The sequence below is a fragment of the Bos indicus genome, chromosome 10 (assembly GCF_029378745.1).
Source record: "Bos indicus isolate NIAB-ARS_2022 breed Sahiwal x Tharparkar chromosome 10, NIAB-ARS_B.indTharparkar_mat_pri_1.0, whole genome shotgun sequence".
Taxonomy (NCBI): domain Eukaryota; kingdom Metazoa; phylum Chordata; class Mammalia; order Artiodactyla; family Bovidae; genus Bos; species Bos indicus.
Genome location: NC_091769.1, coordinates 19,008,666 through 19,024,263, shown reverse-complemented (window position 1 = coordinate 19,024,263; position 15,598 = coordinate 19,008,666). Strand labels below are relative to the sequence as shown.

Below are 15,598 nucleotides of genomic sequence, written 5' to 3'. Positions count from 1 at the left end.
CGAGGAATGGACTTATGTGTCCCTGTGGGTTAGTGAAACCTAGGACTCCAGGACTAGGAGGCTACCTGAATAGTGGTCTCCACGACCAGGAAAGTCACTTTGGGTTTGGGTGGGGACTGTGAAGAGAGAGTATGGGTACCACACCCCATAGCAGATGTTTATAGCTTTGAGACAGCTTTTCACAAAAAGATCTAGATTGACCATGGTACTAAGCTAGGGGTGAGTTGTCTGTATCCCTGGAAGATTGGCAAGAGATTTTGACAAAACTTCCTTTTGAGGAAACTCCTGCAGTGCATGTAAATGGTGCCATTTACAGGATTAGTAGGGGAGTTGTCAAGATAGACATTATCCCAGTGTGAGGGAGGTGTGTGCTTAACATGTGCCTGGGAAGTACATTCATTGGGAATGTGGTTTTGACTTATTCTTTGGGGTCTTTCCTACTTGCTCATGATAATGTGAGCCCATGGCCCGACTTGAGCACCCACGTAGCCAGAGTGTGGCGGGGCTGCCTGTGGCTTGTGCACAGAGCATGCTTGTTGAGTTAATGTGTAAGCAGGAAGCAGCTTCTGTGCCAAGCTATATATTAGCCATTCAGGCAGATCACACTCTCTCCAGTTCCTCTGGACCCAAGACATCAGAAGCCATGTCGAAGCACCACAGCGACGCCGGGACGGCCTTCATTCAGACTCAGCAGCTGCACGCAGCCATGGCCGACACATTCCTGGAGCACATGTGCCGCCTGGACATCGACTCACCGCCCATTACGGCCCGAAACACCGGCATCATCTGTACCATCGGTGAGCGCGGGTGCCCACTCCCCCTGAAACAAGGGCTTCCTGAGACAGTGATCTTTTCTCCCCCCAAAAGACTAAATGTAGCAAACCTGGGTTCTGAGCAAGATGCTACAGAGAGATTCTCAGGGGAAATGACGTCATGGACTTGGTCGCTCAGACCTGTCCAACTCTGTGACCCATGGACTGTAGCCCATGAGGCCCCTCTGTCCATGGGATTTGTCAGACAGGAATACTGGAGCGGGTTGCCATTTCCTTCTTCAAACTGAGTTCATAGGAATTTGCAGGAAGGAATTCATATGCTTTATGTGTTCTGCTAAAGGTAAAATTTAGAGGGTGTTTTCCATGGCAGTTCTTACTGTCTCTGAGCATCTCAGAGACCTAGGAAAGATCTTGTGGACTTGCTCTGTTCAACCAAAATGCTGTAGTTGGACATCTGACTGGGCTTCAGGGCTGGCTACATTTTACTTTGGTTATTAAGAGTTCTTTAAACTGAAGCACACTTGAAGTGTTAATCCTCTTTTGGATAATGAACATTTAATGACTTTCAAACTTTTGTTTTGTTTTTTCTGAACTAGGCCCAGCTTCACGAGCAGTGGAGACATTGAAGGAGATGATTAAGTCTGGAATGAATGTGGCTCGTTTGAACTTCTCTCATGGAACCCACGAGGTGAGCCTTGATGGTGTGGCCCCTTGGGCAGCTTGTAGGAAACAGGGTGGGCATGCTGTGTTTATTTAGCCACAGTGGACCAGGCAGGAAGAAGTGGGGAATCAATGGGAAGGTTGTCTTCACCAGCCCATCCCTACCGTTCTTCCCCCCAGATCCCTGACATCTCAAGTGGCCAAGTCTCCTTAAGCAAAGATGACCTGCTTTGTCATTGGCCATGGTTCTCCCCAACACCTGTGCTCCGTTAGCCTTTGATAAGGAAAGCATGGAAGGGTTTTCCTGGAATCCCCTCTAAGCCATGGAGCTTGACACTTCTGCACCAGGGTTTCTATAACAGCTCATAATTGCAATGATGAACCAGTAAGTCACCCTGCAGGTTATTCTGCCTATTTTCATTTTAGACCCATGATAAATGGGGCAGGTCCCAGAGAAGGGTTTCCACTATTGCAAGTGAAGGACTGGGTCCTGGTTTGTAGTACCCCACTTCATCAACATTGTGTTCCCAGCCTGTCCCTTCCCAGGAGTTCTGGGACATTAAAATAAAGTCAGCACACTTGTCTAGTGATCTGGGAGGAGTATGTTAGCACTGGGGCTGTTTATGAGCTGACTTGGCCCCTGGGACCAGGTGACAGCTATTGGAAAGTGCTCCACTGTGCTGCTATTCCCAAGATCGGAACAAGCTCATTTTGAGGAGTGTGTGGGCTGCCTGAGGAACAGTGCCATGGGATTTCATACTGGCATCAATAGAAGACTAGTGGAGGAGGCAAGCTCTTGATCCTCTTGGACTCTGTATTTCCTGTTCAGAATAAAGAAAATGCTGCCCTGTAAGGTCACGGGGTTAAGGGGTTGCCCTCTGGCATTTGGAAGTTGGTGATAAGTTTAAACTAAAAATAAAGCCTCAGTAAATGCAGTCCAAGAACTGTATGCCTCCTTTCTGGAAACATGAGAGTGTTCCTCGTAGGTTCCCTACCCCATGTTCCATAAACAGCTTATAGCCTTCAAATGTCACAGGGACCTGACCAAGTTCAGAGGAACTGCGCTCAGCAGGCACCCTGGGGCAGGTTAAGAAGCCCACAGATGGCATTCTTAATTCCCCAAAGGTGAAGAGTCCTCCGCAACAGTCACTAGGCATTCCTGCAGGCCTGTGCTTAGCCCAGAGAGAGAGCTAGAGACACCAGTGAAGGTCCATTCACAATTGATCCCTCCTGCTGACTTGTGCCAGGGTCTGCTGTGTGCAGGGGAAGGAGCAGAAATAAGAAATAGCTTTTAGGAAGTTGACCTTTAACCAGGCTTTATGGCCTCTTCCATCTGGTAAAATAATACCACCCAGCTCTGAAATGGCAGGGGGAGAGGGTGGTATCTGCACCTGTTGGAGGGGGCTGGCTCAGGGGAGTTGGTGTTTTAAACTACAAGAAGCATTTGGTGATTATCTGTGCTTTGACTCTTATTCCCAGAGTTGGAATTTGTTTTCTTTTTCTACACTGTATGGCAGGATCTTAGTTCCCCAACCAGGGATCAAACAAACCCAGGGCCCCTGCCTTGGAGGCACAGAATCTTAACCACTGGACCACCTGGGAAGTCCCTTGTGGGTTTAATTTGAAGTTTTTGACCAGGATGAAGTTATGTTGCCCCTGGAATCAGTTTTGGAAACTGATCTGAAATATTAGTTATATAATGTAAACAGTTATTGTTTGACAAACTTCCACCTTTTGGCCGTTTTTAATACTCTACTAAGCAGAACATTGGGTTTGCTTTCTGTCCTTCACTCAGACAGAGGAACATCTACCATCTGATCTCTTTTTTTGGTTTTGTTTATTTGGTTTATTGCATCTGGCCTTTTGACAGCTTTGCCACAGTGTCTCCAGCCCCCACTTTTGGCAGCTCTTGTGGGCAAGACGTGTCGTATTCTCCGGTGCCACTCACCCGGATGGTGGTGGTTGAAGGATGAGGCCTACATCCTGTGTTATCAGCAGTGTCACACTGATAGCACTAGGAACTTTTGCCATCTTGGCTCTGAGTCCCTTTTTAGTCAAACAGTAATGGCTAATGGGAAAGAGAAAGGGCTTCCAGGGTGAGACTGAAGCCGGGATTTGTTGCAAGTGAGAAATAGCAAAGGTCAGTTAGTTCAGAGAAGCGTATTCCTACCTCTCCGTGTTCCGTTTCCTTTTCTAATCAGACTGGAGGAAGTGATTGTCAGAACCAGGCCTGCATGACTTGAGCAACATATTTAACTTGGGCTGCGTCAGCTTAAGTAAATAACTGAGTTTGAATTGCGGTTGTAATCGATAGAGAAGAGCTCAGAATTGTCAGATCTGTCATTCTAACTCTGGTGGCCAGAGCATTATTATCCAGATACAAGGTCTTTTACCCCAGTTGTCTGCTTTGTTTGCTGAGAATGTTTGTTGAATCCTAGAGGCTGGAGGGGGAGGAAACAAGCCTCTTTTATGTTGACATGTGTTGCCACCAAAAACCATTAAAGATATGGGTGTAGATATTCTAAAGTTCCTAAGATTTGCCCTTAGAGTGGATGATGGCGCTGGAGAAGTGGGTGAAGAGCTGGTAGGAATCTGCTGTATAGCACAGGGAGCTCAACTTGGTGCTCGGGGATGACAAGAAGTGAGTAGAGGCGAGGAGGTTGATGTAAGCAGGTAGAGGATGCTCGGTGATGGAGGCAGTGGTCTAGAATCCTGGTGACCAGCTTCAGTGCTAATCCTAGATCCCGTTGTGTGAGATGACAGATGTGGAGCTTATCATCTCCCCTCTTTTCCCCTAGTACCACGCAGAGACCATCAAGAATGTACGTGAAGCCACGGAGAGCTTTGCTTCAGACCCCATTCTCTATCGGCCAGTGGCAGTGGCCCTGGACACTAAAGGACCTGAGATCCGAACTGGGCTCATCAAGGGCGTGAGTATCTTGGGGAGAAGCAGGAGAGAAGGCATAGGGGACCAGAAAGCCCAGAAGCCACGTTTCTCGAAGTTTAGGTCTATAAAGGAGAGTTTTATCCATCAGTGTAGAAAGTCTTCCTTTGACCTGCTTTGCTAAGAAACAGTACCAGAAAGAAACCTCTTTTACACTCAAAATCTACTTCCAAGTCTTTTAGGGAGCAGCTTATCTCTTCCTCTTTAGTATAACTGAAACACTGCAGGTTATTCTTGGGTTATTTCCTTGAAATATACTAAGTTAGAAAAGGCTTTATTGTTACTTCCAACTGAAATTTAATGCTGGTTCCCTAGAGGAAAAAGCTGTTCTCCTGCCAGGAAGGCCCAGCTTTGGACTTGTGGCTTACTCTCTTGTCTGCTGCAGAGCGGCACCGCTGAGGTGGAGCTGAAGAAGGGAGCCACACTGAAGATCACCCTGGACAATGCCTACATGGAAAAGTGTGACGAGAACATCCTGTGGCTGGACTACAAGAACATTTGCAAGGTGGTGGATGTGGGCAGCAAGATCTACGTGGATGATGGGCTTATTTCTCTGCTGGTGAAGCAGAAAGGTAGGGACAGAAGTCGGTCTGATTGTTTAAAACCAGCTCCCATCTCTAATTTCCTTGCCAGAAGATAGGAAGGTTGTTTGGTTGGCAGAGAGACTGAATCTATATAGTCTCAGGACTTCCTTTCTTTTTTCAAATAATCTGTTTATTTATTTATATTTATTTTGGCTGAGTTGGGTCTTAGTTGTAGCACATGGGGTCTTTAGTTGCAACACTGGACTCTGTGGCACATGGGCTCATTTTTTTATGGCTCGAGGGCTTAGTGGCTGTGCAGCCTGTGGGATCTTAGTTCCCCCACCAGGGATCAAACTCACTTCCTATGCATTGCAAAGTGGATTCTTAAACACTGGACCACCAGGGAAGTCCCAGGAGTTCCTTTTATAATGAACTCCTATCCTCAAAAACAGATTTCACTCCAGTTCAGTTGTACTCCTGGAGAGCAGGTGAGAAGCGCTTTTACCCATCCTCACTATTTAAAGATTTGCTTCCCTCCTTCATCCACTTAACATGGTGTCTATAGGACTCCAGTGTGCCTGGGAATGATGGCTAACCTTTAAGTGATCTGCAGTGTTCTAAGCTCTTTCTTTACATGTAGATTTGTTTAAATTTTGAAACAACCTAATGAGTAGATACTATCATCCCTGTGGAGCTGAGACACTGAGAGGCTGATGGACTTGCTCACAGTTGAATTGGAGTGTGAACCCTGGCATGTGGCTCCACCACCCACCACGTGCCCCTTCCCAGTTCTCTCGACTGGGGAGAGCCTGCCTCCTGGTGGGGACACCTGCACCCAGGGCTCGGCCTCCCCAACCTGTTCCATTCCATACAGGTCCTGACTTCCTGGTGACGGAGGTGGAGAACGGTGGCTCCTTGGGCAGCAAGAAGGGTGTGAACCTCCCTGGGGCTGCCGTGGACCTGCCTGCTGTGTCAGAAAAGGACATCCAGGATCTAAAGTTTGGGGTGGAGCAGAACGTGGATATGGTGTTTGCGTCTTTCATCCGCAAGGCTTCTGATGTCCATGAAGTCAGGAAGGTCCTGGGAGAGAAAGGAAAGAACATCAAGATAATCAGCAAAATCGAGAATCATGAGGGAGTTCGGAGGTAAGTCCCCTGCCTCCTTCAGCCCCAACCAAGCTTTCTGCAGAGCAATATGTAGCCTGCCACCTGCCCATTAGAAATAACGTCTCAAACTTATTTCAGACCCACTGACTCAGAATATCCTATGACATTGGTGGGCTTGCCAGATGGACCTAGTGGTAAAGACCCCACCTGCCAGTGTAGGAGTTGTGAGTTCTGTCCTTGGACTGAGAAGATCCCCTGGTGAAGGGAATGGCAACCCACTCTAGTATTCTTGTCTGGAGTATCCCATGGACAGAGGAGCCTGGTGGGCAACCATCCATGGCGTCGCAAAAGCAGACAAAACTGAAGTGACTTAGTGCACACGCCTGATACTGGTATTGGTATTTCAGGGGGGAGAAAAAAGGCTTCACAGATGATTGGGGTGCCAGCACCTTGACATTGTTCCAGGGAGCAGCACTGGAGAGGGACAGGGTCACCACCACTCCCGGGCTCAAGAACCGTGTGTAGTGTTCCTACACTGGCTACGTTTGCTGGAATTGGGGGCCACCAAGGGGAAAGACAGCAGGCTCTCAGGAGGAGGGGGCTCCTTCTCTTGGCAAGCAGTGGGATTGTTGGTTGGGGCAGCTCTGGCGTGGCATCCACCTCCCTGGGGAAAACATGCCGTCTTCCTCTGGTTCTGCGTGGTCCCAATCCTGCTCCACTGCTTCCCCAGTGCTCACCAGGCAGAGCCACACGAGTGAGGCCAGCTGGGTGACATCTACTCCTGCTTGGCCTCCCTACTGACAGCCCAGGCTTACATGAGGGGTCAGGTGTGTGCATGGGAAGAGTGGGAGGAGCCGTGCCGCCCACTGTTGCAGCCTTGCCATCCTTAGCTTTGTGTCTGTGTCCGTTGTACGGGGAAATTCGGGGCCCTCCCTCTGCCATCCTGATGAGCCATGGGCACCTGCTGACTTTGGCTTCAGGCCAGGCAAGGCCATGTTCTTGTGCCTTCAACACACTGGGGAGGGACCTCTGAAGGAGCAGCCTTCCAGTGTCCTTGACTGGAAGAGGCCACGGACCTTTGTGTCAAGAGCAGTCAGCCACCTTGGGTTCCATTTCTGCCCCAGCGGTGATGACTGAAATGCAGATGGTAGAGACACCTCAAGAGGGACCTCATAAGATGCAGGTGGACACTGAGAATGGACTTAGGGTTACCAGAGGGGAACGATGGGAGGAAGGAATGGTCAGGGAGTTTGGGATGGACCTGTACACGCTTCTGTATTTAAAATGGATGACCCACAAGGACTACTGTAGAGCACAGGGAACTCTGCTCGGTGTTACATGGCAACCTGGGTGGGAGGAGGGTCTAGGGGAGAGTGGGTGCACATATGTGTATGGCTGAGTCGCTCTGCTGTGCATCTGAAACCATCAAGACATGGTTAATAGCTATACCTCAGTATAAAATAAAAAGTTAAGGGAAAAAAGACAGATGGAGAGGAAGTGAACCCATGGGATTTTGGAGGAGACCCCCCTGGCCCCTCCCCTTCCCCTCAGTGAAGTGTCCATCCTGGTGCTGAAGGAGTCCAGCGAGCAGAACTGTTGGCCCCTTTGGGGGACTGAGACAGCTGGAACACCCCTGTGATGATGTCATGGGTACTTGTCCTGGTGCAAGAATGGCCAAGTCAGAGAATCCCGGGAAACTTTGTGCCACCGTACGCGAGGCCCCTGTTTGTATAACCTCTGTCTCTGCAACTTGCCTGTCAGGTTTGACGAGATCCTGGAAGCCAGTGATGGGATCATGGTGGCTCGTGGTGATCTGGGCATTGAGATCCCTGCAGAGAAGGTCTTCCTTGCCCAGAAGATGATGATTGGTCGGTGCAACCGAGCTGGGAAGCCCGTCATCTGTGCCACACAGGTGTGTGCCTCTCCCTGAGCGTGCATCCTTGTACAAGGAAGCTCTGGAGGCTACCTGGTCTCTTCCCATGGACCCTGCCCCACATCATACACAAACCTATTCCCCCCACCTGCCCCCACACACCTACACAAAGCTGGATTCTGTACATACATGCTCTCCAGGGGGTCACCTTGTGTCCAAAGCCCTCCCAGGCCACATCTCACAAATACTGTGTCCCCTCCCAGATGCTGGAGAGCATGATCAAGAAGCCTCGCCCTACCCGGGCGGAGGGCAGTGACGTGGCCAATGCCGTCTTGGATGGAGCCGACTGCATCATGCTGTCCGGAGAGACGGCCAAAGGGGACTACCCCCTGGAAGCTGTCCGCATGCAGCACCTGGTAAGTTCTCCCGCTGCGGGTGGAGGCAAACTCCAGCATATGGGGGCACCTTGTAGTGTCACCCTCTGTGCCCTCGATCTTTTATTGTCCTCCAAGTCACACGCAGAGTGAGGAGGTGTGTGCTGGAGTCATGGGGGTGTCTTTTTTGATGGTTTTTTTTTTTTGCTCTTCTGCCTTCCTGCCCACACCCATCTCCTAGTCCCTTCTGTTCTGGAGGCGGCCTCCTTCATCACACGTAGCACAGTTCACTCCCATCTTCGGGGTGTGAATCCTTCCCTTGCTTGAGTCCTGGGATATCTGTACTGCTTCCCCCTGGACAGTCTAGAGGACCTGAGCCCTTCTGCCCTGTTCTGGAAAAGTCCAAGAGCTCCTGCTCCCAGCTGGCCTGTGTTTGGCTTCCGTTTTGATTCCCCACCTGTCCCAGCCAGTGCCTCCCCGACGGGGTCCTCTGGGCCTGCACTGATTTGGCTGTGAGCTGGCCTTGCATGGTACCTGCAGCAGCGCCTGCTTTGCTGAGCTGTTGCACTCACCCTAGCAGTGGGGTTTAAGGGAGGGGTGACAGGCCCACAAATAGAAGCAGGTGGAAGGCTGGCTGATCCCAGCTGGCCCTGGGGTGAGAGTGTCTGGAGGAGCCCTAGTGGCCGCTCCTCATTCTCCTGTGGGAGCTAGCTTTTCCAGGGTCTTCTGCTGGACCATGTCCCACAGCCTGGCTGCCTCTGCTCTAAAGCATCCTAAAGAGGAACACAGGCCTGGGGAAACGAGCGCTACAGATGGACTTTCACAAGGGTCCTAGGTGGCTGTTGATAATGTATAGCTCAGCAAACTGTTTCTTTAACCCTCCTGTTCATTTTCCAGCCAGCAAAGGACCCCAGGCCCTTTGTGTGACATCCCTCCAATGCATCCTCCCCCAAAAAACCTCTGGACTAGATACCATCCTTTCCTTCTTCACTTTCTAAGTGATTAGGCTCAAGTGGCTTCCAAAGAAGACATGACAGTCACAGTGGATACTTTCTCAGGGGTGAAACAAGACATCTTGACTACAGATGTTTTCTGGTCTGTCCTTGGTGTTCTGGGTGGATTTGCCCCTAATGAAATCAGTAGAGACTAGTGTCTGCCCTTGGGACAGCTGTGTTTTTCTGGCTGATGGCCACCCCCTGTGTGACATGACTGCTGTCCTGATGCTCATGCACTGCAGGCTCACGGTTCTTCTCACCTGTCCCAGTGAGTACTTCCTCTCTCCTGGGAGATAGTGACCTTGAACCAGTCCCCTCTAGAGTGGTTGATGTTAGTGTTTATGGGTTTCCATATAGAATTATATACATATACTGTAACGATAACTGCTTTGCTTAGTCATGTGGCCCCACGGCCTCTGAGACCTTGACACGTTAGACTTTAGGGACTTTGTGTCTTTGGGCACATCATTGGACCTCTCAAGGCCTTATCTAAGAAGTGAATTAGATGGGATATGTTTAATTACACCCTTTGCGTTAAATTGCACTGCTGTTATAAAATGTCTGCTAAGAACCTCATGCAGGTTCTTAACCTCAGTGAGGTCAATGTCAACCCACTTCTAATGGATGAGGGCACATGATAATCGAGCTTGAGTTTGGACCCAGGTCAGCTGACTCTGAAGCCAGCATTCCCTCTTAGAACACATCTAGCAGATCAGGACAGGTGTCCTGTGGGGCCTGTCCTGGGGTCAGAGACTAAACCAGACTCCGGGCTCTGCAAGCATGTCTGTTTTTCCAAACCCAATCTTTTCTTTGAACAAACACCTTAGAACTGTGAGACTGGGATTGCATGGCCCTATTCAGGAGGTGAGTTCTCCTGGCCGTGTCACCAGTTAACACTGGCCAATAGCTTCCCCTCTTAACTGTCCACTGCTTTCTCCTGTAACTGACGCAATTGACGTTCTTAACTATGGGCTAGGTAGTACCAGCTGTGGTTCTCTTTCCTGTTCATGTGCCCTGTCCTCCTGGGCTGCATGCATTCCATTCTTGCAGGAAGAAACCCTTTAACCTAGCAAATTCAGCCACTCATTGGCTCATCCTGTCAGATTAATGAGATGGCGTTACTGATTCTTCCCTCACCCATCATTGTCTAAGACGCTCATAACTGCATTATAACCCTCTAAAGCTTAAGTTTTCTAATTCTTGGTGTTATCTGAGCAAGATGGTCTGAATAACACAGTGGCTTTCTCATGGGTGTTTTAATCATTCAATTTTAATCAAATGCCTTGGTAAGCTTACCTGTGTGCTTCCATAGGCACCTGACTCTTCACATGGCTGTTCGTTGTGCCCCTTACAAGCTTGCCAGTTTCCAGCTGCCCGCTTAGAATGTGGTCAAGCTGCGTGTCCTTGGCTTTGACCCCAGCTTTCTAGCGCTGCTCAATGTGCTTCTGCCGCAGGCCACTGGAGAGGCAGGCAGCATCTCTGTGTCTGAAGCCAAGCAAGCACTCCATGTGTGCATGGAGGAGGCCAGGCACGAAGCCCTGTGGTAACTAGGCAGCCATGTGAGGAGGGGGGCCTATTCCTTCCTGCGAGCTATGTCATGAGGCAGTGTGGTCGAGTCCTGCCAGGGAGCCGTGGAGGGGCCCCAGCCTCCGCATGTTTCTATGCTGAGGCGTTAGAGCCTGCCGTCATATTGTCTCCCTCACCCCCACCGCCAGTCATGGAGACCTACCAAAATCAAGAGATCCTTCCAGAATGGAAGAACCAGTTTCCTCTCTGATGGAGGAGGAACAGTAGCCATTGACGCTTGAACCTCCCTGAGCAGGCTTTCACCACCCTGCCTCTTTGCATCTGCCTGAAGGAGAGACTTAGCCAATTAACCTACAGTACCTTCCTCTCATTAATTCCCCGTTCTGTCTTTCCATGTTGTTGTCTCTCGTTTGTTTCCCCCCACCCTCCTTCTTCCCTCTTCCTTGCCTCCCCTCCTCTAAACCTTACAGATAGCTCGTGAGGCTGAGGCAGCCATGTTCCACCGCAAGCTGTTTGAAGAACTTGCGCGAGCCTCAAGTCACTCCACAGACCTCATGGAAGCCATGGCCATGGGCAGCGTGGAGGCTTCATATAAGTGTTTAGCAGCAGCTTTGATAGTTCTCACGGAGTCTGGCAGGTAGGGCCCCGAGGGCAGGTAACTCTGTAGGATAAACAGCCTTTTGCTCCAGCCACTCTAGACGACAGCCAGGGCCCAGCCCTGAGCCTAGGACGCTCCTCTCGTCTGCAGGAAGCCAGCCAGGGAGGTCAGGGCAGGACAGGGCCACAGGATCCTCCGGCTCAGAAGGCACAGCCATGTCACAGGCACCTGGTGAGGGGCTGGTTCCTGCAAGTCTCGATCTCACTCAGCTCAGAACCTCCAGTGATCGGGCTGTTCTTGGCCACTGTACCCAGGGACTTGCTCCTCCCCAGCTGTCTGTGCGACTCTTCCCCTCCCCGTCCCGTGTGACACGGCTCTGACAGCTCTGTCCCCCTCGTCCCTCTGGACGGATGTTGCCCCTAGATTGCCCGTGAGGCAGAGGCTGCCATCTACCATTTGCAATTGTTCGAGGAGCTCCGTCGCCTGTCACCCATTACCAGCGACCCCACCGAAGCTGCCGCTGTGGGGGCCGTGGAGGCGTCCTTCAAGTGCTGCAGTGGGGCCATAATCGTCCTCACCAAGTCTGGCAGGTAGGAGGTGGCAGCAGGTCCCTGGGAATGCCCCGCTCAGCGGCCCCTTTCCTTGGGGGTCCTGGGAGCGTGTACTGCACGGTGCTCAGATGGCATTGAGCCAAGGTAAGACCCCTCTGCCTGCACCCCGGACCCTGCAGGGAAGGAGCCCCCTCCCCCTCCCCCACCCAGCCCCCCAGGCGGCACTTAGTGGGTCCAAAGCGAGTTTTATTAACCCTCACAACGAGCTAGACTTAATCAGATAACTACAGGTAGCCTGAGGACAAGTGGTTATTTGATATTGAAAAGCTGTTCTTAAAAAGGAAAGGACCACCAGTTTTACTTCTAGCTAAGTGCTCTTTAAAAAAGTCCAGTTTGCAAAATGAGTTTGCAAAAAAAGTCCAGTTTGCTGACAGTGCTGTTTGGTTGGTGTGCCTGTCCCATCTGTCTTTGAGTCCCACAGATAAGTGGGTGCTGCCTAGGAAAGGTCACTGTGCTATCTTGCTGGCACTCGGGCCAGGCAACCAGTCTGAGACCTCTACTTGGCCTCTGGCTTGAGTCCCTTCCAAATCCAGGATCTCAAGTTAATACCCCTTGCTCCCTGGGTCTGGGGGTATGCTGCTCCTCCCTGGGGCAGCTAGGGTTTCCTGGAGGAGGGAGGTGGAGAGGAGCAGACAGGCACCCCCGTACGCCAAGGAGCAGCAGCTGGGACTGCCTTTAGGACCAGGACACAAGATGTGTGCCGAGTCCCGCAGTAGAGGGCTTAGGGTAAAAAGCTCCAGCCGTTAGGGTTGACCTTTGTGAAAAGGTCCAACCTTTGCTACTTGGCTATTTTTAGTCCAGTCTTCTGGGGTTTCACTCTCAGTGAGTCCTGACTTCAGCACTTGCTTCCCTCAGAAAACCTTGTATGGAGGCCAGGCCTTAAGCAGGGCATCCTCTGCTGTGACATGGCTTAAGTTTCCCTGACAGCTGTTGCGTGTCCTCACAGCTTGCCTTCTGAGCCTCGGGTCCCCTGCCAGCAGCCCCCTCCAACTCCTGAGACACCAGCTCCTACCAGTGTACAGTGTCAGTGTTGAAGGAAGCATCCAGCCTTTGAGTTTAAAGGGGCCCAGTCCCCTCCAGGGGATCCTTCATAGGCAGAGCCTCCCCCGCTGACACTCCATCCCCTAGTACTGCCTTCTGGGTAGCACTTATATTTCTAATCCTCAGCCTCGCTTAGATACTCAGGTTTGACTCTGGGGCTCTACAGCCCAGTTGCTGGGACTATTTCAGGGGCCTGGGGGTCATGTGGAGTCAGGAGAGGGCACAGCAGTAGGCAAGGCTTGTCTTGTAGATTTCCCAGGCAGGCTGGTGGTCTCTGCTCCTGGTTTGGGTTTTTTTGTTTTTTTTTTTGCAGATGTCAAGTGTCAGGTGGTCTTCACATGCTGCTTGGCTTGTAGCTGTTGCTGGCAGCAAGAGAAAAGGGTGTGGTGGGCTTGGACAGGGCTGCTTCCCTGTGCCAGAATGGGAAAGTTCAGGGAATGGTGGGGGGTCTGCCAAGTATGGGCCATGTGGAGTAAGTGGGTAAGACTGACCATGCTGGGTCAGTATGATCCTGCGGCCCTGGCCTGTAGGAGGGGTTTAGGGTAGCATAGCTCTAAAGAATATGCTATGGCAGATACAGGGTGATGGGACACCTCAGTCTTGGGAGCAAATGTTGAAATGGTCAGAGCCTCAGGCTGGCAGAGTTGGATTCCAGGGTGAGTTGTTGCTGAAGGCCCTGAGGGGACTGTTTAACCATCTTGTCTGCCTACCCCATCTCAGGTCTGCACATCAGGTGGCCAGATACCGCCCCCGGGCCCCCATCATTGCTGTGACTCGGAATCACCAGACAGCTCGCCAGGCCCACCTATACCGCGGCATCTTCCCTGTGGTGTGTAAGGACCCAGTGCAGGAGGCCTGGGCTGAGGACGTGGATCTCCGGGTGAACTTGGCCATGAATGTTGGTGCGTGTCTGGGAGAGAAAGCTCCCGGTGGAGGGCTGGGGAAGGTGCTAGAGCACTGGCTTCTCTGAGACCCTATTGAAAGAGGAACATGCCAGCCTTTGTGGGCAAGAGCTGACCTCACTAGGAATGTTCTCTGGTTCCTTCCCAGTCCCTGGAGTCCTGGGCTACGCTCAGGGCAGGGAGAGGACCTTTGACGTGTGGGGCTGAGCAGCCCAGGTTCTCACCTCACGTTCTTTGGGAGTGGGATCCAAAGCAAAGGATCCTGGATAATCACCTTTGTCCATTCTTTGGCACTTGCTCATTATTGAGGTTTTTTTTTTCTTCCCTATAAAATTAACCAGATCTCCTACACTTGGGGCCAGTACACATTTAGATTATGTACTCAAATGGCCTTTGTCACAGTATAAAAGTAGGATGTCACAGGATGAGAGGAAACAGTGAGCTGTGACCTTGGGCTGGGCTCTCCACCTTCTTGAGTAGAAAATAAATGATGTCCAAAGGTCCCTGCTACCTCTGCCATCTGAGTGATAAGGAAATAATACCAAGGCCTCCCTCATTCCCTTTGCCTGGGCTGTGAGCCTGGCGCCACCTTGTGGTGTAAGAAAGTAAAGGCCTGTCAGCCCTTCCTCAGTTGTGGGGCACTCCAATACTTTGGCCACCTCATGTGAAGAGTTGACTCATTGGAAAAGACTCTGATGCTGGGAGGGATTGGGGGCAGGAGGAGAAGGGGATGACAGAGGATGAGATGGCTGGATGGCATCGACTCGATGGACATGAGTTTGAGTGAACTCCAGGAGTTGGTGATGGACAGGGAGGCCTGGCGTGCTGCGATTCATGAGGTCGCAAAGAGTCGGACACGACTGAGTGACTGAACTGAACTCCCAAGTGTATACCTTCTTGGCTTAATTTTTCATTTACCAGCTCTCTTCTCTTCTTCCAGGAAAGGCCCGAGGCTTCTTCAAGAAGGGAGACGTGGTCATTGTGCTGACCGGGTGGCGCCCTGGTTCCGGCTTCACCAACACCATGCGTGTAGTTCCTGTGCCATGATGGACTCCGAAGCCCCTCCTCCAGCCCCTGTCCCACCCCTCTTCCCCAAACCATCCGTTAGGCCAGCATTGCTTGTAGTGCTCACTTGGGGCTGTAATGTGGCACTGGTGGGCTGGGACACCAGGGAAGAAGATGAATACCTCTGTGAAACCTGGCTGGTTTTAAGACTTTGCTTGGGTCGGGTAGTTCAGAGCTGGGCCACTCATCACGTGGCTGCATCCAAGCAGGGGATGCAGGAGGGATGCAGGCAGGACTGGAGGCTCCAGAGCTTCACACACAGGGCAACAGCTCCTGCTTCCCTTCCTTTGTATACCCGATTCAGCTCCTGCAGAAAATGGATATCCAGAGAATTCCCAGCCCTGGCCCGTGATCAAGAGTAGGGGCCTTAGGGCATGGGGCAGTGGTTCCAGTTTAAGTAGACTCTGGCCCTGGCCCTTACTTGCTTCTCCAACCCCCTCAGCCTCCCTCCCCTTGTGCACCGTATACTTCTCTTCCTTCACTCCACCCAGCCGATGCTGCAAACACTCCACCCCCCATCTTCCATTTCCCCCACTACTGCAGCTGCCTCCAGGCTTGTTGCTATAGAGCCTACCTGTATGTCAATAAACAACAGCTGAAGCACC

The 15,598-nt window shown here is 51.3% G+C and overlaps 1 protein-coding gene across 3 annotated transcripts in view; it reads left to right on the top strand.

Moving 5' to 3' along the window:
* Positions 1 to 15,598, top strand: part of PKM (pyruvate kinase M1/2) — a 26,580-nt gene extending 10,982 nt beyond the window's left edge. The window contains exons 2-11 of one of the 3 annotated variants that reach the window (XM_019968223.2): positions 616 to 797; positions 1,370 to 1,461; positions 4,232 to 4,363; positions 4,763 to 4,949; positions 5,776 to 6,046; positions 7,769 to 7,919; positions 8,144 to 8,296; positions 11,798 to 11,964; positions 13,747 to 13,928; positions 14,869 to 15,598. In XM_019968223.2, coding sequence (XP_019823782.1) covers positions 644 to 797; positions 1,370 to 1,461; positions 4,232 to 4,363; positions 4,763 to 4,949; positions 5,776 to 6,046; positions 7,769 to 7,919; positions 8,144 to 8,296; positions 11,798 to 11,964; positions 13,747 to 13,928; positions 14,869 to 14,975 — 1,596 coding nt within the window. In that variant the 5' untranslated portion in view covers positions 616 to 643 and the 3' untranslated portion in view covers positions 14,976 to 15,598. Of the gene's footprint in view, positions 1 to 615; positions 798 to 1,369; positions 1,462 to 4,231; positions 4,364 to 4,762; positions 4,950 to 5,775; positions 6,047 to 7,768; positions 7,920 to 8,143; positions 8,297 to 11,246; positions 11,414 to 11,797; positions 12,070 to 13,746; positions 13,930 to 14,868 lie in introns of those variants that run through there. The other 2 variants (XM_019968222.2, XR_002181534.2) reach the window with 2 other exon arrangements.